General features: G+C 41.4%; 1 protein-coding gene across 2 annotated transcripts; it reads left to right on the top strand.

Annotated features, from left to right (window-relative positions):
- LOC132769458 (serine/threonine-protein kinase pim-3-like) lies at positions 1–22,786 on the top strand. 2 transcript variants are annotated; one of them, XM_060766494.2, is made up of 6 exons: positions 1–190; positions 12,867–12,967; positions 14,023–14,073; positions 14,497–14,863; positions 18,336–18,512; positions 19,718–22,786. In XM_060766494.2, exons 1-6 carry the CDS (start codon positions 106–108, stop codon positions 19,876–19,878), a joined length of 942 nt encoding a protein of 313 aa, XP_060622477.1. In that variant the 5' UTR covers positions 1–105; the 3' UTR covers positions 19,879–22,786. The 2 variants fall into 2 exon arrangements, with proteins under 2 accessions (XP_060622477.1, XP_060622475.2); XM_060766492.2 differs by lacking the exon at positions 1–190 and adding an exon at positions 9,948–10,090.
- Positions 22,787–23,482: the final 696 nt, after the last annotated feature.

Here is a 23,482-nt window from a genome sequence, read left to right on the forward strand (position 1 = left end):
CAGAAACTCAGAGCGGGAGGAAAAGGCTTCCCGGGGACGCAGGTTTGCCGGCTCTCCGAGTCCGTTTCGCGCTGCTCCTTCGGGTGTTTCCGTCGCTCGGGCCCGATGTCTTCGGTGCAGGTGCTTTACCCGCCGAAGCTCCACCACGGCGTCCTGAGCCCGGCCTTCCCTAAGGCTGACATGACTCCGGGTAAGGATAGCAGAGCAGCACCTCATCCCTAATCAGATTGGGGTCCATCTACACTGTGGAATTAGCGCAGATTAGTATCGCTTTAAGTATATCGACTCAGTACTGTGTCATCTCGGAGAGGTGTAATTTAACAACACTTTTAGCTTCTCCAGACTACACTTTCCACTGATTCCATAACATTGCGCCATGGGAGTTCAAGCGGTACCAAACTGCGTTAATTCTACAGTGTAGATGCACCTGTGGGTCTCCTTTTTGCTTCAAGGCATGCTGGCTACCTTTGCAAAGTGTTTATTTACTGACCCACAGGGAGGAGGGGAGGAATTTCTCTCTCTTGACAAAGTTTAGGAGATTTCCATTGCCTTGCCTGTTGCCAACCTATGGAAAGAGCCGCAGACTTGCCAGCGCAAGTGCTGCCACCCACCGGCAGCCGGTGGTATTGCGCCTCATTCCTCACTCATGCCTTTCAACTTTATAAAGGCAAGAGCGAGGACTGAGGCGCAATGCCGCCTTTAAAGGGACAGAGACCTAGCGTCTGGCCCTTTAAGATTTAAAGGGACAGACTCCAAAGGCCAACCAATCTGTAGAGCAGGCATGGGCAAACTTGGGCCCTCCAGGTGTTTTGGACTCCAACTCCCACAATTCCTAACATCCGGTAGGCTGTTAGGAATTGTGGGAGTTGGAGTCCAAAACACCTGGAGGGCCCAAGTTTGCCCATGCCTGATCTACACTCTAGAATGAATGTAGATTGATACCTGGGTTTTTTTAGTTTCATGAGGCCCCAGTACTCTTTGGTAGAAATGGTTGGAGACCCTGTAAAACTACAATTCCCATTATTCCAGTGGTGTCAAACTGCATTGATTATACAATATATAGATGTACCTTTATTTAGGAAATTATTTTAACTGATTGGTAAGTTTAATTCTAGTGTGTCCCAAAAAGTTTTTGTATATAGGAAAAAAACACATCCTATATATGTGTTGTTGTTATTATTATTATTATTATTATACTTGCAGGTGTACAACACACAGGGAATATTTTGCAATTATATTATTATTATTATTATTATTATTATTTATTTATTTATTTGATACACTTGTATACCGCTAATATCTCAGCCTGTGAGGCGACTCATTGCGGTTTACAACTTGTTAAAATACAATAGTCAATTTAAAAATATAAAATACGATATCAAAATACAAAACATAAACATACATAATATGAACATACTTAGTATCGGGCCACCAATACAAATCGAAAACATCTCATAGTTAAAATCGTAATTCAGTTCGTTATCCTTGGTTGCAAGTCCATGGTCAAAATAACCTTACAACGGAAATTAGTTAAAAACTTGCTCGAACATCCAAGTTTTTAGTTTTTTCCGAAATGCCATTAGCGAGGTGACTGATCTTAGTTCAATAGGGAGGGCATTCCAAAGCCGGGGGGCCACCACAGAAAAGGCCCTATCTCTCGTTCCCGCGAGCCGCACCTGTGAAGCAGGCGGAATGGAGAGAAGGGCTCCTCCTGAAGATCTTAGGGTCCTGGTGGGCTGATAGGCCGAGATACGTTCGGATAGGTATGTAGGGCCAGAACCGTTTAGGGCTTTAAAGGTCAAAACCAGCACTTTGAATTGGGCTCGGTAGCTGATCGGTAGCCAGTGGAGCTGGTACAGCAGAGGAGTTGTGTGCTCCCTGCGCCCTGCTCCTGTTAATACCATGGCTGCCGCCCGTTGGACTAGTTGAAGCTTCCGGGCCGTCTTCAAAGGCAACCCCACGTAGAGAGCGTTGCAGTAATCAAGGCGGGATGTAACCAGAGCGTGGATTACCGTGGCCAAGTCAGACTTCCCAAGGTACGGTCGCAGTTGGCGCACGAGTCTTAACTTGTTATACTTGCAGATGTACAACGCACAGGGAATAATTTGCAAATATATTATTATTATTATTATTATTATTATTCTTGCAGATATTCAATACACAGGGAATATTTTACAATTATATTATTATTATTATACTTGCAGATATACAACACACAGGGAATATTTTGCAATTATATTATTATTATTATTATACTTGCAGATGTACAACGCACAGGGAATATTTTGCAAATATTATATTATTATTATTATTATTATTATTATTATACTTGCAGATGTACAACACACAGGGAATATTTTGCAATTATATTATTATTATTATACTTGCAGATGTACAACGCACAGGGAATATTTTGCAAATATTATATTATTATTATTATTATTATACTTGCAGATGTACAACGCACAGGGAATATTTTGCAATTATATTATTATTATTATACTTGCAGATATACAACACACAAGAAATATTTTGCAAAGTTTTGTAATTAATATTTTGTAAATAAGGCTACCATTTCTCATTTTCGACTTTTGAGATACTTGTATTTTCACTTTATATGTTGCTGTTTTTATATTGCATTTTAAAATATTGTCTCAACTAAGAGAGAAAAGCAAAGTGCAGTTATTGTTGTTGTTGTTTGTATATACATTTTGCACATATTGAGATGAAGAGGGCAGGGGAAAAAGGAGGAAATGGCATATCTTAGGTTCTTTGTAGCTCCAGGGGTTTGGAATGAGGACCCCAGGGATACCAATATACTTGAATGGTCAAGTCCTGTTATATTTGTGTTTGTGTCTCATTGTATGTCATTGTAATGAGTCATTCAATATTTGCATGTGTCTGCTTATATACTGTAATCCTCTCTGAGTCCCCTTGGGGAGAAGGGCAGAATATAAATATATTATTATTATTATTATTATTATTGACACAAAAGTACAGTATGTCACAGCAAACAAGATCTATATGCTGGATTTCGTATCACAAAATCACAAGTCAAACACTTCCCAAGCGTCTAGGACTGTGTTGTTGTTGTTGTTGTTGTTGTTGTTGTTGTTGTTATTATTATTATTAGTGGTGTAGGTCAAATGATTTCCTTTATATAAAATGGCAAAATTAAAGTTTACTTTTACTTTTTGAATTTTTTAAATATTTTCAAGCCATGGATGGTTGAATCCATGGATACAGAAAGCTGGCTGTATTGTATTCCCTCAGCAGGTCCCCTGTTTCCCCATAGGCCCTATGGATTGTTTTGTGGTTGAGAAAACAGAAAGTTTACCAGGGGGGTAGCTAGACTTGTACCTGCTAACCACTATTGTCACATAACTTCACCATACCATAATTTGACTGGCACTTGGCATAATAATTTTAGTAATTGTAACAACAGCCCTGCAAGGTAGGCCAGTGATACTGTCCTAAGGTTGAAGGATGATGAGGTAGAGATCCGAAAGAAAGGGAGAAATGGATCTGAGAGAGTTACTTATATGTTTGAATGGTTTTAAACTGTGAATCTTAATACTCTTTATGTTTGTTATATATGCTGTTTGATTTGTACTCTTTTAGTAGGTTGTGAGCTGATTTAGGTCCCATTTAGGGAGAAAAGCAGGATATAAATAAAGATTTATTGAGCTCCCAGTGGCGCAGTGGGTTAAAGCACTGAGCTGCTGAACTTGTTGACTGAAAGGTCGCAGGTTTGAATCCAGGGAGCAGTATGAGCTCCTGCTGTCAGCCCCAGCTTTTGCCAACCTAGCAGTTCGAAAACATGCAAATGCGAGTAGATCAATAGGTACTGCTCTGGCGGGAAGGTAACTGTGCTCCATGCAGTCATGCCGACCACATGACCGTGGAGGTGTCTACAGACTTAGAAATGGAGATGAGCACCAACCCCCAGAGTCAGACATGACTGGACCTAATGTCAGGAGAAAACTTTTACTATTATCATCATCATCATTATTTAATTCTTTTCTAATGTTTGTATGTTTTGATATTTCAAATTGTGTGCTAATGCTTTTATGTTAAGCTGTTTTGAGTCCCCTTCGGGAGAGATAAAGCAGAGTATTTATTATTATTATTATTATTATTATACCGCCCTGAGTCGCCTGTGAGCTGAGAGGGGCAGTATATAAATATAGTAAATAAATAAATAATTGCCAGAAGACAGAAGTACAGATTCCGAAGTTTAAAGAAGGAGTATTAATAATAATAATAATAATAATAATAATAATAATAATAGCCAAGGCAGGACTACTGATTCTGAGGTTTAAAGGAGGATTTGCTTTCAGCTAGAGAACAGCTCAGCCTTTTAGTCGCTTTAGTAAATGTGCATCACTCCATAGTATATATTTTTATCCCCTTTAGCACAATAAACAAATATCTCAGAATCGGGTAGAGTCTCCTTCCCTGGAGGTTTTTAAGCAGAGGCTGAATGGCCATCTGTCAGGAGTGCTTTGATTGTGTTTTCCTGCATGGCAGAATAGGGTTAGACTGGGGCCCCTTCCACACAGCTGAATAAAATCTCACATTATCTGCTTTGAACTGGAATATATGGCAGTGTGAGCTCAGATAACCCAGTTCAATGAAGATATTGTGGGATTTTCTGCCTTGATATTCAGGGTTATATGGTTGTGTGGAAGGGCCTTGGATGACCCTTGGGGTCTCTTCCAACTTCATGATCCTATAATCTTTATGCAAGAACATAACATATCTTGCCAAAGGTTCTACAATAGGAATGCTTTTGCAAAGGCAGGGCATGTTGCTTGGTGGTGATAGCTTTTTTTGAAATGACCCTTTAGAAAGTACTCTAGATCACCGTGACAGAGCAGAGCTGGCCAGTACTTTGACCTGGTCATGTCATCTTACATGAAAGTGTGATTACATCTGACTCTGAGAAAAGTTACACTGGGAAAAGGAGATAACAGCTCTCAGAATCCCACATGCATTTGGAGGGATGGATAAAGCATATCTCGTTCCCTAAGAGCTTTGGAAATTGTTTGGAAAGACTTTGGGTGCATCTACACTTTGGAATTAATGTAGTTTGACACCACTTTAACTGTCACAACTCTATGGAATCTTTGGAACTGTAGTATGGTAGAGGAGGTTAAATAATGTGGTGGTGGTGGTGATGATGATGATGATGATGATGATGATGATTTTATTTCTTTCCCACCTCTCCTCATGGCTTGGGGTGAGTTACAACATAGCTAAAATCACATAATAATTATATAAAATACACATATTAAAGACCTTGTAAAACTACAATTCCCACAATTCCACAGCATTGATCCATGGCAGTTAACATGGTGTCAAACTGTGTTAGATTTACAGTATAGATGCACCTTTTGTTGTTGGTTTGTGCCTTCAATTCAACTCCGACTGGTGGGAGACCTTTCATAGGATTTTATATAAAGGGGATTTGCCATTGCCATCTTCTTAAGCTGAAAGTGTGACTTGCCCAAAGTGAACCAATGAGTTTTCACGACTGAGCAAAGATTTGGACTCTGTTCTCTCAGATCTCTTGACCAATAATGGAACTCCTGCACCATGCTGGCTCCAAAAGTAGGATTTCCTTGGCAAGATTTCTGCAACAGATGGAGTGGAACCAACATAAAGTGCTTTGACCATTGGACTATAACTTAGGAAACTCAAATTTGAATCTCTTCTCAATTATGGAAACCCACTGAGTGGCCTTGGGCAAGGCACACGCTCTCAGCCTCCCTGGTAGGCAAAAGCAAACCTGTTTTGAACAAAACTTACCAAGAAAACCTCACAATAGAATCACCTTGGAGTCACCATAAGTCAGAAATGAATTAAAGGAAGCCATACGTCAGCATTGCTCAAAGTCATCCAGTGGATCTTGATGGGATTCAAATTTTGGTCTCCTGGACTTCTAATCCAACACCCAAACCACTGCAACATGCTGGCTCTTTGTTGTCGTTTCTGACTTCTTTCAACCTTAAGACAACTCTAATAGAACAGGGTTTTCTTGACAAGATATATTCCATTGCTTCCCCCCCCCCCCCCCAAATGCCTGATTGTTTTCCATGTCTAAGTAGGCAGTGGTGTCACTTGTGGTTACAAGTTGCACCAGACGACACTAATAGGATTTAATGTATTGTCGAAGGTTTTCATGGCCGGAATCACTGGGTTGTTGTAGGTTTTTTCTGGACCACTCTAACAACCACCATGCCAGACTACACAGAGAAGCCATTAAAATCCCCAGGCATGTGGACAATTTCAACAGAAAGGAGGAAACCATGAAAATGAACAAAATCTGGCTAGCAGTATTTAAAAAAACCTCTAAAATTACAACAGCAAAACAACAGAGAGGAAACAATCGGGGACAGCTAATCACCTCTCAACAAAAGATTGCCCCAGGCACTAACAAGCCACACCAAACAACTGCCAGGCCATCAAATGCTAATCAAGGTGGTCATTTGAAACATTCACATGTAGCTCCAACAGACAAGAGTTCTTTGTCCCACCCTGGACATTCCACAGATATATAAACCCATTTTCCTAGTTCCAACAGACCTCACAACCTCTGAGGATGCTTGCCATAGATGCAGGCGAAATGTCAGGAGAGAATGCCTCTAGAACATGGCCATATAGCCCGAAAAAACCTACAACAACCCACCAATAGGATTGCCTATTAAATAAATTGTGCAGTATTTCAGTCGAAATTCATTTATTTTATTTCAAAAGCCATGTAGTTAGATATAACACGAAAACATTTTCTGTAAATGTTCCACAAGGCTATGCCAATTAACTTTTTGAATCTCCTAATGCACTGTATTCAGATAGGTCATGATTCCCCAAATACTGCAATACTTCCAATCGTGTGGTTTTGTCTACATGCACTGCAAGCATGTACTGTTGTTTTAGGCCCCTTCCACACAGCTGAATAAAATCCCACATTATCTGCTTTGAACTGGAATATATGGCAGAGTGGTCTCAGATAACCCAGCTCAAAGCAGATATTGTGGGATTTTCTGCCTTGATATTCTGGGTTATATGGCCCTTTGTTGCTCCTGGGGTTATTTTCTTTATAGTAATTGATTTTTCCAAATTTTCTGGTAATTTTTATGATATTTTGGTCTGCTCTGAGAGAAGGTCCATGGAGGTGACACTTACCTTAGAACCATACAGTTTGAAAAGACCCCAAGGACCACTCAGTCCAACCCCATTCTGCCATGCAGAAATACACAGTCAGAGCACTCCCGACAGATGGCCTTGCAGACTCTATTTAAAAACCTCCAGAGAAGGAGACTCCACCACACTTTGAGAGGCATCACATTCCTCTGCCGAAGAGCTCTTACCATCAGGACGTTCTTCCTAATCTTTAGATGTGAGAAAGGCTTCCATCCCATCCAACCAATCCGCTGCCTCTTTCCCTCCTCAGTTTTCACTTGCCAATGGCTTAGCAGTAGGCAGACCCTTATCGGAGCACATTTTTCACATTCCAGGGCTGCTTGTCAAAGAGATCAGGGTGAAACGCTTATCCCGTATTTCGAGAGAAGATTTGGAATTGCCAGGAAAGAGAGACTTGTTGGTTAACAGACCCCTGTCAAGGCAACGAGGGAGAGATGATTTGAGGTGCATCATTCTATACTGTCAAATTGATGCAGTTTGACACCGTTTAAACTGTTATGGAATCCTGAGAGTTGTAGTTTGGTGAGGCACCAGTAGGCTTTGTCAGAGAAAATGTAAAATTACAGCTCCTGTAGCATTTATTGTATTTGTCTATTACAGGACTTTGGGAATCCTAGGCCTCTTCTACACTACCCTATAAAATCCAGATTGTCTGCTTTGAACTGGTTCATATGTCTCATATAATCCAGTTTGAAGCAGATGATGTGGATTATCTGTTTTGATAATATGGATTATATGACTGTGTAGAAGGGGCCTAAGATGTACCTCTCCCCATATGAACACCTCTAAAAATGAAATGAGTCTCATCTTAGAACCCTTCCAGACAGGCCCTATATTCCAGGATCTGATCCCAGGTTTTCTTTTTATCCCAGATTATCTGGCAGTGCAGACTCATATAGTCCAGTTTAAAGCAGAAAACCTGGGATCAGATCCTCGAATATAGGGCTTGTCTGGAAGGGCCCTTATAGTCTTGGGGTAGATAGATAGAGATTTCCCCTGGCGTTAAATCTATTGTGTCTGACTCTGGCGGGTGGTGCTCATCTCCATTTCTAAGACGAAGAGCCGGCATTGTTCATAGACACCTTCAAGGTCATGTGGCCAGCATGACTGCATGGAGCGCCGTTACCTTCCCACCGGAACGGTACCAATTGATCTAGTCACATTTGCATGTTTTCAAACTGCTATAAATATGTGAGAGGAAGCCACAGGGAGGAGGGAGCAAGCTTGTTTTCTGCTTCCCTGGAGACTAGAACGCAAAACAATGGCTTCAAACTACAAGAAAGGAGATTCCATCTGAACATGAGGAAGAACTTCCTGACTGTGAGAGCCATTCAGCAGTGGAACTCTCTGCCCTGGAGTGTGGTGGAGGCTCCTTCTTTGGAAGCTTTTAAACAGAGGCTGGATGGCCATCTGTCAGGGGTGATTTGAATGCAATATTCCTGCTTCTTGGCAGGGGGTTGGACTGGATGGCCCATGAGATCTCTTCCAACTCTTTGATTCTATGATTCTATGCTAGGTTGGCAGAAGCTGGGGCTGATAACAGAAGCTCACACCGCTTCCCAGATTCGAACTTGCAACCTTTCAGTTTACAAGTTTAGCAGCTCAGCTAACCCACTGCACCACTGGGGCTCCTATCGATCAATCTATCTATCTCCCATTAATCTTATTGAAATTAGTGTGGATTTACACTTGACGGTGTCAGGGGCCCCTTCTACATTGCCATATAAAATCCAGATTATCTGCTTTGAAGTGAGCCCCCTTCTACACTACCATGTAAAATCCAAAGTATCAGCTTTGAACTGGATTATATGGCAGTATAGACTCAGATAATCCAGTTCAACCCAGATAATCTGGATTATCAGGTTTAATAATTTGGATTATATGGCAAAGGGCCGTAGGGTGGCATAAATATGGTAAATTGTAAGATGCCTTGAGCCTCAATTCCATGAGGAAGATGAGATCAAAATAAATATCATAGTTTGTAATTCCTTATCTGTCTCTTTACCTTATATCCTGCCTTTCTCAGATGTGTGGAAGTATTTGTAAGGTCAGCTAAGGTGGCTGCTAGATCTAGTAGGAAGGCGTGTTATATAATCAGGCTGAGGATGGAAGGCAATCAGAGGGAGCCTCTGGTCAGCATGTTTGCCTGAGGCTTTGGAGCAAATGTCTCTCCATAAATCAGCCCTTCCTTCACAGCTGCCAGTGGTTTGCAATTTAGCAACTTTCTGTGCATCCACACTGTGGAATTAATGCAGTTTGATACCACTTCAGTGCTATGGAATCCTTAGATCTGTACTTTAATGATGCCTTTAGATTTCTCTGCCAAAGAGGGCTGGTGCCTTCCAGGATCCCATAGCATTGAGCCATGATGGTTAAAGTGGTATGAAACTGCATCAGTGCCACAGTGTAGAGATGCATCCTACTCTAATGGATAACACGTGGATGGAGCAGCCAGCAAATGGGGAGGAAGGAAAATAGAATTTTCGCGCGCCTCGCTGCGATTGGCTGCCGCTGACCGCCGCTTCGCTTTTGATTCGTCCAAACCTCCTGCAGATTGATAAAGTCAGCCTCGCCTCTCGAGCTGTTTAAATCCCAGGCAGTTTAGCCCCGCCTGTCGGCGAGAAATTGAGCCGGCGAACTCCTTTTCGATTGGGCAAGAGGTTTTGTCTCGGCTTCTCATTGGCTAGGTAGAAGCATTCCAAAGCATTCCAATAGGCGGGGCTGGGGCACGCGGTAGGTTTAAAAGCCAGTGATGCTCGGCAGGGCTGCTTCCTGTTGCCGCTGGCCATGCTTCTGGCTACATCTCCCATCCGCCAGCAAAGTCCCGAAGCAACGCCGCTGGCTTCCAATGCAGACCCCACCGGAGGAGAGGCTTGCTACTTGGGTAGGGTCTGCGCCCATGTAGGCACAGTAGGGCACTCTCTGTACATTATTGTATTCTTAAATACGAAAAACATCAGCTTATATAGTTTTTCCTGTTTGCATCTTATACCTTTTCTATCTGCATGTGTTTATTTGTAATACTTAGTCATAAATATGTTATATTATATATTATACTTTATATATTTATAGTTATGTTATATATATATATATGTTATATTATAGATTTATATTATACATTTATTGCATCTTATATATATTATTTGTAAAAGTCTTATATAATATATAATGTATGCTTTATATTATATTACATTTTATATATTTATATTTATTATATATTTATTATATTATATAATATAATATGTATAACTAGCTTTCCTCTGCCACATGTTGCTGTGGCTCAGTCTGTGTTTATGTGTTTTGTGTGTGTATATATATTATGTGTATGTGTGTGTTTGCATATATATGTGTGGTTTTGCACTTGTGTTGTAATTTAATTTTTGTTTTTTGGCTTTTTAAGTCTCTTCTGCTGTGTTTTTCAGTGCTTTTTATGAGTGATGGTCACTTGTTGGCCTGATAGGTGTATTGTGTCCAAATTTGGTGTCAATTTGTGTAGTGGTTATGCTAATCCCACAAACGAACATTATTTTTATTTATCTAGATGTGTAAAACTATACATATCTCTATGTGTGTGTGTACATTTATATCTTATAAATATTAATTTGTAAGTCTTATATTATTTATAATATAATTTATAATTAATATTTTAATTAAAATTTTTATAGTTATATATTTATTATTTAATTTTTTATCCTTATATTATACTAGCCGTCCCCTGCCACGCGTTGCTGTGGCCCACATGGGGGTTCTGTGTGGGAGGTTTGGACCAATTCTATTGTTGATGGGGTTCAGAATGCTCTGTGATTGTAGCGGAACTATAAATCACAACAACTACAACTCCCAAATGTCAAGATTCCATTTTCCCCAAACTCCACCAGTGTTCACATTTGGGCATATTGAGTATTCGTGTAGAGTTTGGTCCAGATCCATCATTGTTTGAGTCCACAGTGCTCTCTGGATGTAGGTGAACTACAACTCCCAAACCAAAGGACACTGCCCACCAAACCCTTCCAGTATTTTCTGTTGGTCATGGGAGAAATGTGTGCCAAGTTTGGTTCAATTCTATCATTGGTGGGGTTCAGGATGCTCTTTGATTGTAGGTGAACTATAAATACCAGCAACTACAACTCCCAAATGACAAAAGCAATTTTTTTTGAGTGAAGGACATACATTGGGTTGTTAGGCGTCTTGTGTCCAAATTTGGTGTCAATTCGTCGAGTGGCTTTTGAGTTCTGTTAATCCCACAAACGAACATTACATATATATATATATATATATATATATATATATATATATATAAATAACTTTGGAACACATACTAGCACAGCACAATACATACAAATGCATTAAATCCCATGAATCTCCCAACCCCACAAAATACAAATTAAGCTTTTTTCAGCTTGAAGTCTTAGCCTCTACACTAAAAAGAAAAAAATGCAAATACATGTCTATGTTGTTTTATGAGAAATATTACTCTTCTGCCTTCCTTTTGCAGAAGATTGAGCACTCCAAACCTCCAAGTTTAATCTCTATCTGTGCATCTGCACTGTAGAATTAATACAGTTTGGGACCACTTTAATTGCTGTGGCTCAGTGCTGTGCAGTCCTGGGACTTGTAGTTTGGCGGGTCACCAGCACTCTTTGGCAGAGAAGGCTAAATTTTGTAAGATTACATCTCCCAGGATTCCTTAACATTGAGCCACAGCAGATAAAGTGGTGATAAAATGCATTAATATCTGTGTGTGTGTGTATATATATATTATTTATTTACAACATCTATATGCCACCCTTCTCACCCTGAAGGGGACTCAGAGCGGCTTACAAGATATATATACATACAATATATTATATTATTAGCATACTACAATATCAGTATTAAATATTACTGTATTATATTATACCATTATATTGCAATATTATTAGTAATATTATGTGTAGTATAAATATATAATTATACTATATTAGTACTATATTGCATTACATTATAATATAAATATATGTATATACAATGTATTATATTAAATGGATGCAATGACTCAGCAAAAGCTGTAGTTGTGCCTGTGGCTTAGTAACATCTCAGTCTGAGAGAGTTCTCTGTGTGAGAGAACACTTCAGTGGTAGTAAGCCTCACTGTGGAAGATTGCATGCCATTATTTTTGCTTGTTTTATTGTATTGTGCTGTGTGCATTTGATGGTGCTATATAAATAAATGATAATAATACTGTATTTCCCATCATTCTAAGGACAAATTTATAGTGCAGCACAGTTGGTATACTCATATAACACAGTTTGAAATTGCATTATAAGGTCACTGTAAAATCATATAAAGCAGGTTAACTGTGCTTAATTGCATTACATTGGTCTACACCAGGCATGGACAAACGTTGGCCCTCCAGGTGTTTTGAACTCCAACTCCCACAATTCCTAACAGCCGGTAGTTTCAAACAGAGCTTTTTCTTTTCTTTGTTGGTGGTACCAAAATTAGTGTGCATCTTAAAATCGATTGTCTTTTCCAAATGATAAAATATGGTATATGGAAGAACACTATATGATGGAATAATATTATAATATACTATCATGGATTCCTGGCAAGAGGCAGGAAGAACAGAAGGATTTCCCGGTCATGCAAATACTCATCCCCGCTTGACTTTCCACTTTCAGGGAAGGCGACCTTGGAGACGCGCTACCGCCTGGGAGCCTTGATTGGGAGCGGCGGTTTTGGCACTGTCTATGCCGGCACACGGCTCTGCGATTCTCTCCCGGTGAGTGGAACAGCATGCCCTTGTCAGAGTAAATAAGTTGCAATGGCAGATAGGATGTTTGTTTATATTTGCAGGTGCAAAACCACCTCTGAGGGTGTATCTGCACTGTCTGATGAATGCAGTTTGGCACCACATTAAGTGTCTCAATACTGTCAAATCTTGGGAGTTGTAGTTTTATAAGTTCTTCACACTTCTCTGTCAAAGAGTATTGTTCCTTCACCTAATTATGATTTCTCTGGTTTCATACAGCCTTGGTAGTTAAAGTGGTGTCAAACCGCAATACATTCAACAGTGTAGGTATACCCCAAGTAGTCCTTGATGAGTACGTTGATGGGTAACTTGAAGGCATGCAAACTTTGCACACATCTACTCAAAGTGGGTGCACTAAGAAAGTAACTAGCAAAACTTCAACAGAAAGGAAGATACCATGAAAACGAACAAAATCTGGCTTAAAAACTCTAAAATCATAACAGTAAATAAAGAACAATGCTTAAAAAATAGGGGAATTCCAGACAAGAAACAATCAGGACCAGCTAACACCTCCCGACAAAAGATTTCCCCAGCCTTAGCTTCCCATACATGCAAGGATAAGAGAGAAGCCTTCCACAGAATGGTAACACATCCAGGTGACCCTGCAGATGGCTGATTCTCTCACACCAGAAGCGACTTGCAGTTTCTCAAGTTGCTTCTGACACAATTAAAAGTTGTCTCCAGCTTAAGGCAATCCCAAAAAGTTATTTACTTGGCAATATTTATTTAGAGGTTTGCCACTGTCTTCCACTAAAACAGAGAGAATACCAAGTGGCTTTCCATAATTGATCAGGGGTTCAAACTCCAGTCTTATAATTTATTTATTTATTTATTTACAATATTTATATACCGCCTTTCTCACCCCTGGGGGACTCAAAGTGGTATTTATCCTTAGTCCCAGTCCAACACTCAAATCCATATACAGCATCTGTCAGGAGTGCTTTGATTGTGTGTCCCAGAGAGTTGGACTGGATGGCCTTTGTGGTCTCTTCCAGTCCTTTGATTCTTTCTTCCTCTTCTTTCAGGTGGCCATTAAATATGTCGCGAAGGAGCGGGTTTTGCAGTTCCAGCATATGGTGAGTTTATCCTTCTCTGCTGACTACACTATGTAACAAAATTTGAGGGGAAAAATCTGTTCCTGGTTTGAAAGTGTTATTTCCTCTTTAATTGTGCGGCACTTTCTTTGAAAGTAGTTGTTATCCTCCAGAAACTTCATTTTTGTGACTGTCACAAACTAAGTTGAATTGGTTGAGACTCAGTGAGATATTCATTGAAAAACAATAGCAGCATGTGCTGCAGGATCTCCCACAAAAACAAAGCTTTTGCAGTTTAATAAACCTATTCCGTGTTTTTATGATCAAACCCATTAGGAAATGGCCTTTATAACCCAGGAACAAATTGTGTTGCATAGAGCCATCCTTCCAATTTGAGGTATTGTTGATGTCATTCCATTCTTGGCCAACGCTGAACTCTTTGCCCTCGTTCTCTTCCTCCTCCAGAATGGAAGCCTTGTTCCACTGGAAGTCGTGCTGATGAAGAAAGTGTCCTCCCCGGGTTGCCGAGGCATTATCCGCCTCCTGGATTGGTTCGAACAGCCTGACTCATACTTCATTGTGATGGAGCGCCCTTTGGTGTCTCAGGACCTGTTTGACGTCATCACAGACCGGGGCCCGCTCCCAGAGAGTGTGGCCGCCAGCTATTTCCGTCAGGTGGTGGAGGCGGTGCACCATTGCCACCTGTGTGGGGTATTGCATCGGGACGTAAAGGATGAGAACATCCTGGTGGACCTTCTACACGGCGACCTGAAGCTTATAGACTTTGGCTCGGGGGCATTGCTTCGGGATTCCCCATACACTGATTTTGATGGTACGTATGCTGTGCCTTGGGGGAGAGGGCAGGTGGCTTTTCCAGCAAGGGTTGACAGCCTTGTGTCATCCAGATCATAGAGTCCAGTCCAAACTGATTCTGCCATGCCAGAGAAGCACAATTATTATTATTATTATTATTATCATTATTTGTACCCCGCTAGCATCTCCCGAAGGACTCTATGCGGCTTACAAAGGCCAAGGCCTCATAACATAACATAACAATACACAACTTAAAGCAAATCAAAACAATTAAAGCAATATTAAAAACAACAAAGCAATAAACAGTACACCAAGACACAATAAAACTGGGCCGAGCCAGAGTAATGGGTACAGATTAAAAGTGCTGATGTGACAGGTGGTATATGGGATTTTAGGGTAGGTGCAGTGTGCCAGCAATCTTAATTCTACTAAAGTGCTTCTGGGACTTGTTATTGGAGTTTCCTATTCTGGAAAGGCACATCGGAACAGCCAGGTCTTCAAGTTCTTCCTAAAGACAATCAAAGCACTCCCAACAGATGGCCATCCAGTCTTTGTTTAAAAGACTCCAAAGAGGGAGCGAGATCCACTCTTATATTATCACTATAATATATTGGGCCAGCACAGCTGTAATTTCAAACAGTTCTTGAGCATTAGACGTTTAGAAATTGCAAGTCGCTTCTGGTGTGTGAGAATTGGCTGTCTGCAAGGACGTTGCCTGGATGTTTTACTATTCTGTGGGAGGCTTCTCTTGTGTCCCTGAATGAGAAGCTGGAGCTGACAGATGGGGGCTCACCTCACGCCCAGATGCAAGCTGCCAACCCTTGGGTCAGAACAAGGTTTTAATCCAATGTTTCTCAACCTCGGGGTCAGGACCCCTGGGTGGCATCGCAGGAACACATAATCAAAGCACTTCTGACCCCTGCTTTAAAAACCTCCAGAGAAGGAGACTCCCAACAGACTCTGAGGCAGCGTATTTCACTATTGTGGAGCTCTAACCATCAGGAGGTATATATATATATATATATATATATATATATATATATATATATACACACACACACACACACACACACACACACACACACACACATATACATATACATATATATATATATATACACACATACACACACACACAAGCCATCCCCTGCCACGTGTTGCTGTGGCCCAGTCTGGTGATCTGGAAAATAAAGTAATTGGAAAGTGTTGGTTACTAATATATGTAATTTCCTTATACTTGTGGGTAAACAGTATGTCTTGTTGTTTCTTTATCAGTGTTGATGGAGAGATTGTGTGGTTTGCCTACTCTGGAACATGCAACATATAATTGTCCTTCTTAGGGGCCCCTTTCAAATTTATGATTCTATATCAGTCATATACATAAATATATGTGTGTATGTGTGAATCATATTTATCTATATCTATGGCTGGATGGCTCTTTGTCAGGAGGGCTTTGATTATGTTTCCTTGCCCTGGTGAAGGGAGTTGGACTGGGTGGCTTTAAGGCAGCATTTCTCAACCTGGAGGTCAGGACCTCGGGGGGGAGGTCGCAGTGGGGGTGTCAAAAGGTCTGTCAAAGACCACCAGAAAACACAGTATTTTCTATTGGTCATGGGGGTTCTGGGTGGGAAGCTGGTGGGGTTCAGAATGCTCTTTGATTGTAGGTGAACTATAAATCCCAGTAACTACAACTCCCAAATGTCAAGGTCTATTTCACCAAACTCCATCTGTATTAATATTTGGGCATATGGAGTATTCGTGTGAAGTTTGGTCTAGAGCCTTCATTGTTTGTGTCCACAGTGCTCTCTGGATGTAAGTGAACTACAACTCCAAAACTCAAGGTCAATGTCAACCAAACCCTTCCAGTATTTTCTGTTGGTCATGGGAATTCTGTGTGCCAAGTTTGGTTCAATTCCATCTTTGGTGGAGTTCAGAATGCTCTTTGATGGTAGGTGAACTATAAATCCCAGCAACTACAACTCCCAAATAACAAAACCAACCCCACCAGTATTCAAATTTGGGCATATCGGATATTTGTGCCAAATTTGGTCCAGTGAATGAAAATACATCCTTCATATCAGATATTTACAATACGATTAATAACAGTAGCAAAATTATAGTTATGAAGTAGCAACAAAAATGTCATGGTTGGGGGTTATCTCAACATGAAGAACTGTATTAAGGGGTCACGGCATTAGGAAGGTTGAGAACCACTATAAATCCCAGCAACTACAACTTCCAAATGACAAAATCATTTTTAAGTGATGGTCACTCCTTGGTTTAGTAGGTGTCTTGTGGCCAAATCTGGTGGCAATTCATCCAGCAGATTTTGAGTTATGATGTCACTCAAAACAAAGGGAGCATATATATATACACACACAGAGAGAGATATAGATAGATATACATACATATATGCATACATACATACATACATACATATACAAACTCTTGATGTAATTTTGAAGAAAAAATAGGAAAGGCATATATTTGACTTAACAATGATTGTTTTACATGTTTGCACTCATTTGGGGAGCTCTTTGAGTGCAAATTTGAAATGATTTTTCACCCTAAAGTATTGGAGCAGTTCAGGAAGCTTTGGAGACTTAGTTGAGGATTTTTAGGACCAAAAATGGGGCCGGGTTCTGCATGTGGTCCCATTTTTCCCCACCAGCCAACTAAACCTGTTCCGTATTTTAGTATAAAAACAAGCCAATCTCCCCCAAAAAACTGGTTCTCCAAAAACAGCAACACACCTTTAATTGTGCATGTAGATAAGTTCCCAAGACCTGCTTCTGGTATTCTGGAAATGCTTGTAAATGAGTTGTAAATGAAGAAAAGAGCAATTAGTCCACATTCTCACAACTGAACATTCCAGAGCAAGGAAGAAGTAGTTCTCAAGGCATCAGAAGGCTTTGCAAGTGATTTAAACATTTCTAAAAGGAAAATAGGAAGCGCTCAACTCCAAATGGAGACGTGGGTATGAAAAAGAAAATGGAGTGCTGTGGCCAAAGATGCAGAAATTGAAATCAGAGCACTTAAAGTACTTGGCAGACATAAGCAGGGAGAAAGACTTTGGTTAGGGCAGCACCATGCCCTATGGTCAGCTCTTTTTACACTCAGCAACCATTCTCTAACTCAATTTGGATCTTGTGTCTAGTTTCTAAAAGATAAAGGTTTCCCCTTGATATTTAGTCTTATCGATCCCAGCTCTGGGGGTTGGTGCTTATGTAAGCAAAAGAGCCAGCGTTGTCCATAGCCGCCTCCAAGGTCATGTGGCCTGCATGACTGAATGGAGCACTGTTACCTTCCTGCTGAAGCAGTACCTCTTGATCTACTCACATTTGCATGTTTTTGAACTGCTAGGTTGGTGGTTTTCACCCTACAGATATGTAAGGATAAAGGTGCAAAATATGAGCTTTTGCTAATAGTATTTAAATTGAGATGGGAGTCTCTCTGAGCAAGTTGTCACCTGTTTCTTTCTGTTTTTGCAGGCACGCGAGTATACAGCCCCCCTGAATGGATAAAATACCACCGGTATCACGGCTTACCTGCCACCGTATGGTCACTGGGCGTCCTCCTGTATGATATGGTGTGTGGGGACATCCCTTTTGAGCGGGACGAGGAGATCCTCCTTGGAAAACTCCACTATCACTGCAGGCTATCCTCAGGTGAGAGTGCTACTGCTTACCATGGAGAAGCTGAGCCCAAGGAAACATGCCAAACAATTGTGATCAAAATTGTCCTGAGTGACTTTGGACTCCATAGCATGTTCCCTTTCTTTTCTCTCACTTCTGTACCACGTTTTTTGTTCCTGGGTTATAAACGTAATTTTCTAATTAGTTGTGTCATAAAAACATGGGAAAGGTTTTTTAAACTGCAAAAGCTTCATTTTTGCGGGGCATCCTCCTGCACATTTTGCTATCGTTTTTCTATTAATTATCTCATTGAATCTCAACCAATTCAATATAGTTTGTGGCAGCCACAAAAACAAAGTTTCTGGAGTATAACTACTTTCAAAGTAAGTACTGCCCAATTTAACAGGAATAATACTTTCAAACCAGGAACAGAATGTTTTTTCAACTTTTCTTACATACTGTTATACAAAATACAATTGTGCACATACGGATAGTCCTGCATTGGTGAAAGATATAGTCACCAGCGATTTGCACAACCTCATATTTTAATGCTGGCAATGGGTTAAACCCTTGTGCCAGCAGGACTGCTGACTGAAAGGTTGGCGGCTCAGATCCGTGAGATGGGGTGAGCCCCTGTCTGTCAGCTCCAGCTTCCCATCCGGGGACATGAGAAGAGCCTCCCACAGGATGGTAAAACATCTGGGCAACTTCTGGTCCTTGCAGGTGGCCAATTCTTTCACAACAGAAGCGTTTACAGTTTCTCAAGTCACTCCTGACACACACATAAAAAGAAATCTTGATAAAGGCTCTTGCTTGAACCTCTGCCATCCATCAGTATAGCTTCTAGAGAAGATGAAGTGGAAATACATTACTGGAAAAACTGCAAATGCCATCAGGCCCATAGTCAGTGACTGAGAGCTGGAGTCCAGAAGCATCTAGAAAACCACAATTGGTTATAGACAAGCAGTTCCTGATCTTCTGTCCCTAGATCATCATTGGAAATAAATAAATCATATTAAGGAATTCTGGAATTTACAGTCCCAACATCTGTATTTATTTATTTATTTACAGTATTTATGTAACGTTTTTCTCACCCCAAGGGGGACTCAGTGGTTGGGCACAGGTGGTGGAGACAGTACTTTTTCACATGTTTTCATTTTCACAAGTGTCTTGTACTCATAACCCCAGGAAATGTGGAGGTCTGACTGTATCTGTATCTCTGTTTGTCCCTTTCCTAGACTGTCGTCACTTGATTGAGTGGTGCCTCTCACTCGCCCCAGAGAAGCGGCCTTCCTTGGAGCAAATCCTGGCCCATCCCTGGCTCCTTGCCTACCTGGAGCAGAGTGGACGCAAAGGGCCTCAGCAGCCCACGGGGCCCAAAGTGGGCACCAGCCTGTGACTATGGTGGCCTTTGGACAGCGTGGGGAGAGGGAGCTGCCCCAGAGCAGATGGGAACACCTCGACTTCTCCTGCCACAAAAGACTGATGCAATTGCTGTCTCTTATTCCTGCTGATGAACTGAGCGGCTGCCCCTGGCCTCACTCCCGGGGGTGGCTTGTCGAACCCACATGACCGTTGACAACCTCATTAGACCATGGGGCTGGCCTTCCAGTCCCTAGCCAAGACAGTAGAGACCAATGGGTGCCTTTCTGTTCACACAAGGACTTTTTTGCGTGCCCGCCTCCTCCTCTCCCTTCTGTATTGCTAAGGAGCGGATGATTAACACAGCGCAAGCCGTGTTCCAAGTCTCCTGGCGCCAGCTTCCTCTTGTACGCCTTGATCAGTATTGGAGCTGCCTCAGGACCTCCAGAGGCAGGAGGATTAGATTTACGTTTTAATGCAGTGTGGATATGGCGCTGTCTCTGCCGGTGCCAGCTTGTTATTTATTTAGGGGGGAACGAACTTAACGGGAGCCCTTGCTGCTTCATGTCATGTTACTTCACAGTATATGCCTGCCGTAATTTTTGATAGTTAGGAATGTTTTCTCCAGTCCAGCCAGAAAGTAAACACTGTAATACAGAGTTAGCGAAGCTTTCGTATATCAGATCTTGATGAACTACTAGTCCCACCATGTCCTCACCTTTGACGGGGCAGATGGGAATGGAAGCTTAACCACATCTAGAGAACCACAATCTTTTTTTAGCCCAATGGTAACATATTCTGAACATCTCCCCTCCTCACCCTACATTTCCCTTCCTGTTCAGCCATTCCAAGCCTGAACCCAGCTTTCAGTACTTTCCCTGGTGGGGTCTTTCTTCATTCTTGGGTTTCATATGTTGGAAGGAAATGAAAAGCAAAACAAAGAGGCTCTAATCTCATTAAAGAGAGAACTCGTTAAAGAAATGCATTGCTTTTTTAATAGAATGTTGTGGGATGGAGGTAGAATATTCCTAGGTTTCTGGCCTCTTTAGTTCAGAAATTGACCTCAGTTTTATATGTAAGCTCTGGCTTGTGTTGGAGCATTGGTTCTCAACCTGCAGGTCCACAGATGTTTTTGGCCTTCATCTCCCAGAAATCCTAACAACTGTTAAACTGGCTGGGAGTTTTAGGCCAAAACACTAGGGGACCTACAGGTAGAGGACCACTGTGTTGGAGGAAGAGAAGATTGTGGGAAGTGTGTGCCCTACCGGATATTGAACTCCCATAAGTGTCAGAGCCAGGTCTTCCCAAGAAGCCCAACGTAGGAGGAGTGCCAAAGGTTTCCCAATCCTACCTTAACAGTGGTTCTCAACCTGTAAGTCCCCAGATATTTTGGCCTTCAACTCCCAGAAATCCTACTGTAGCAGTTGGCAAACTGGCTGGGATTTCTGAGAGTTGTAGGCCAAAGCACCTGGGGACCCACAGGTTGAGAACCACTGCCCTAAGACTTACAGGTAGAGGACCACTGTGTTGGAGGAAGGAGATATTGTGGGAAGTGTGTTCCCTACCGGATATTCAACTCCATATTCAACAAGTGTCAGCCAGGTCTTCCCAAGAAGCCCAACGTGGGAGGAGTGCCAAAGGTTTTCCATTCCTACCTTAACAGTGGTTCTCAACCTGTAGGTCCCCAGATGTTTTGGCCTTCAACTCCCAGAACTCCTACTGTAACAGTTGGTGAACTGGCTGGGATTTCTGAGAGTTGTAGGCCAAAACACTTGGGGACCCACAGGTTGAGAACCGCTGCCTTAAACCATCTGAAATAACGAAGAGTATTCTCGACAAGGAGCCGAGCTCCATGATTGACTCTAGAAAAGGGTTCAGATTCTGTACTTATTATCATTTTTGAGGGCTTCTCTTAACTTTCAAGTTTAGGGGTGGAAAGAACATCCCTTCTCCGAGTCAGTGTACCCCTTCCAACTATCAGAGAAAATCATGGGGAGCTATTTCAAACTTGGCCAACTGAAGGAGAAACTCATTGTGTTCTTGACACAGGATTGACATGTCACCAGTACAGTACTCTGGTCTGCAAACTGGTGAGCTAGGGTAGCGAACCAGAATACGTGCTTGCCAGGAGCCTGCCAGCCGTGGAGTAGAAGTACCTCTTTCATATCATAATATATGGGTCTCCAGAGGTTTTGGCCTACAACTCTCAGAAATCCCAGCCAGTTCACCGGCTGTTAGGATTTCTGGGAGTTGAAGGCCAAAACATCTGGGGACCCACTGGTATAGTGAGAGTACATAGGAATAGGGATTATCTTGCTCTCCTCCACAGATCCTTGTTGGGCTGGGAAAATGAATTATTATTTATGTCTCAATGTGACATCCACAAGGATCTTTACACTTCTTTAGGTTTGGTTTTCCTTGACGTTACCCTGGCTAGGTTTTGCCAAGAAGGTGATCTAGTGAGCACATTTGTGTTTGATTGCAGCTTTCATAATTCCCTGTTCCAATGGACGATTCTGGGCATTGTAGTAAACATTGGGGGGGAAAAACAAGTCCTATCTTGTACTTCCACCAAGCTAAGACCCTAGTGCATTCAATCCATCTTAAAATTCCTGACCGTTTAATATTGGCTTCCTGGCACTGACTCTTAAGACACAAACAGAACGCTAGCCAAGAGAAACTGGGGCAAGAGAGGTGAAGGAGGGCAGAAGAATTCAAATCCATTAGAGCATCGGATGATAAGCGTGCTGCCTCTGGCAATGTAACAGAGGAGTGCTACTATGCCAATTCTGGTTGGATCTTGTATTTGTGGATTTGAGTGTGTGTTTATGTTTAGTATTGTATCCCATGCACATTAGTGCAACCACATAACGCAGTGCCTCGCCCACTTGGGCTCCAGCATCTACAACAACCCTTTCTGGGATTAAATAAACTTTTATAAGAAAAAAAAACCGACTTCGTATTTTTCATATCTGCTCGCAGAGCCAAGTTTTCTAATGAAATGTCTACATCTTGTGTAGTGGCAACGTAGCTTACATTTACCGTACATACTTGACTATATGCCGAGTTTTTCAGCCCTTTTTTAAAGCTGAAAAAGCCCCCCTTGGCTTACACTTGAGCCAAGGTTATTTATTATTTTACTCTGTTGTTGTTGTTGTTGTTGTTATTACTTTTACATTATTTTACCCTATTTTATTACATTTATTATTTTACTCTATTATATTTATATTGTTTTACTCTATTATCTTTTTATTACATTTATTATTTTAGTAAAGGTAAAGGTTTTCCCCTGACATTAAGTCCAGGTGTGTCTGACTCTGGTTCTAATCTCAATTTCTAAGCTGAAGAGCCGGCATTGTCCATAGACACCTCCAAGGTCATGTGGCCGGCAAGACTGCATGGAGCGTCATTACCTTCCTGCCAGAGCGGTACCTATTGATCTACTCACATTTGCATGTTTCCGAACTGCTAGGCTGGCAGAAGCTGGGGCTAGAAGCGGGAGCTCACACCGCTTCCCAGATTTGAACCTGCGACCTTTCGGTTACCAATTCTATTATTACATTTACATTATTATACTCTTATTATTGTTTTTATTACATTTATTATTTTATCACTTTGACCAGGGACCACTTATTTTTATT

The sequence above is a fragment of the Anolis sagrei genome, chromosome 2 (assembly GCF_037176765.1).
Source record: "Anolis sagrei isolate rAnoSag1 chromosome 2, rAnoSag1.mat, whole genome shotgun sequence".
In the NCBI taxonomy this organism is placed as follows: Eukaryota; Metazoa; Chordata; class Lepidosauria; order Squamata; family Dactyloidae; genus Anolis; species Anolis sagrei.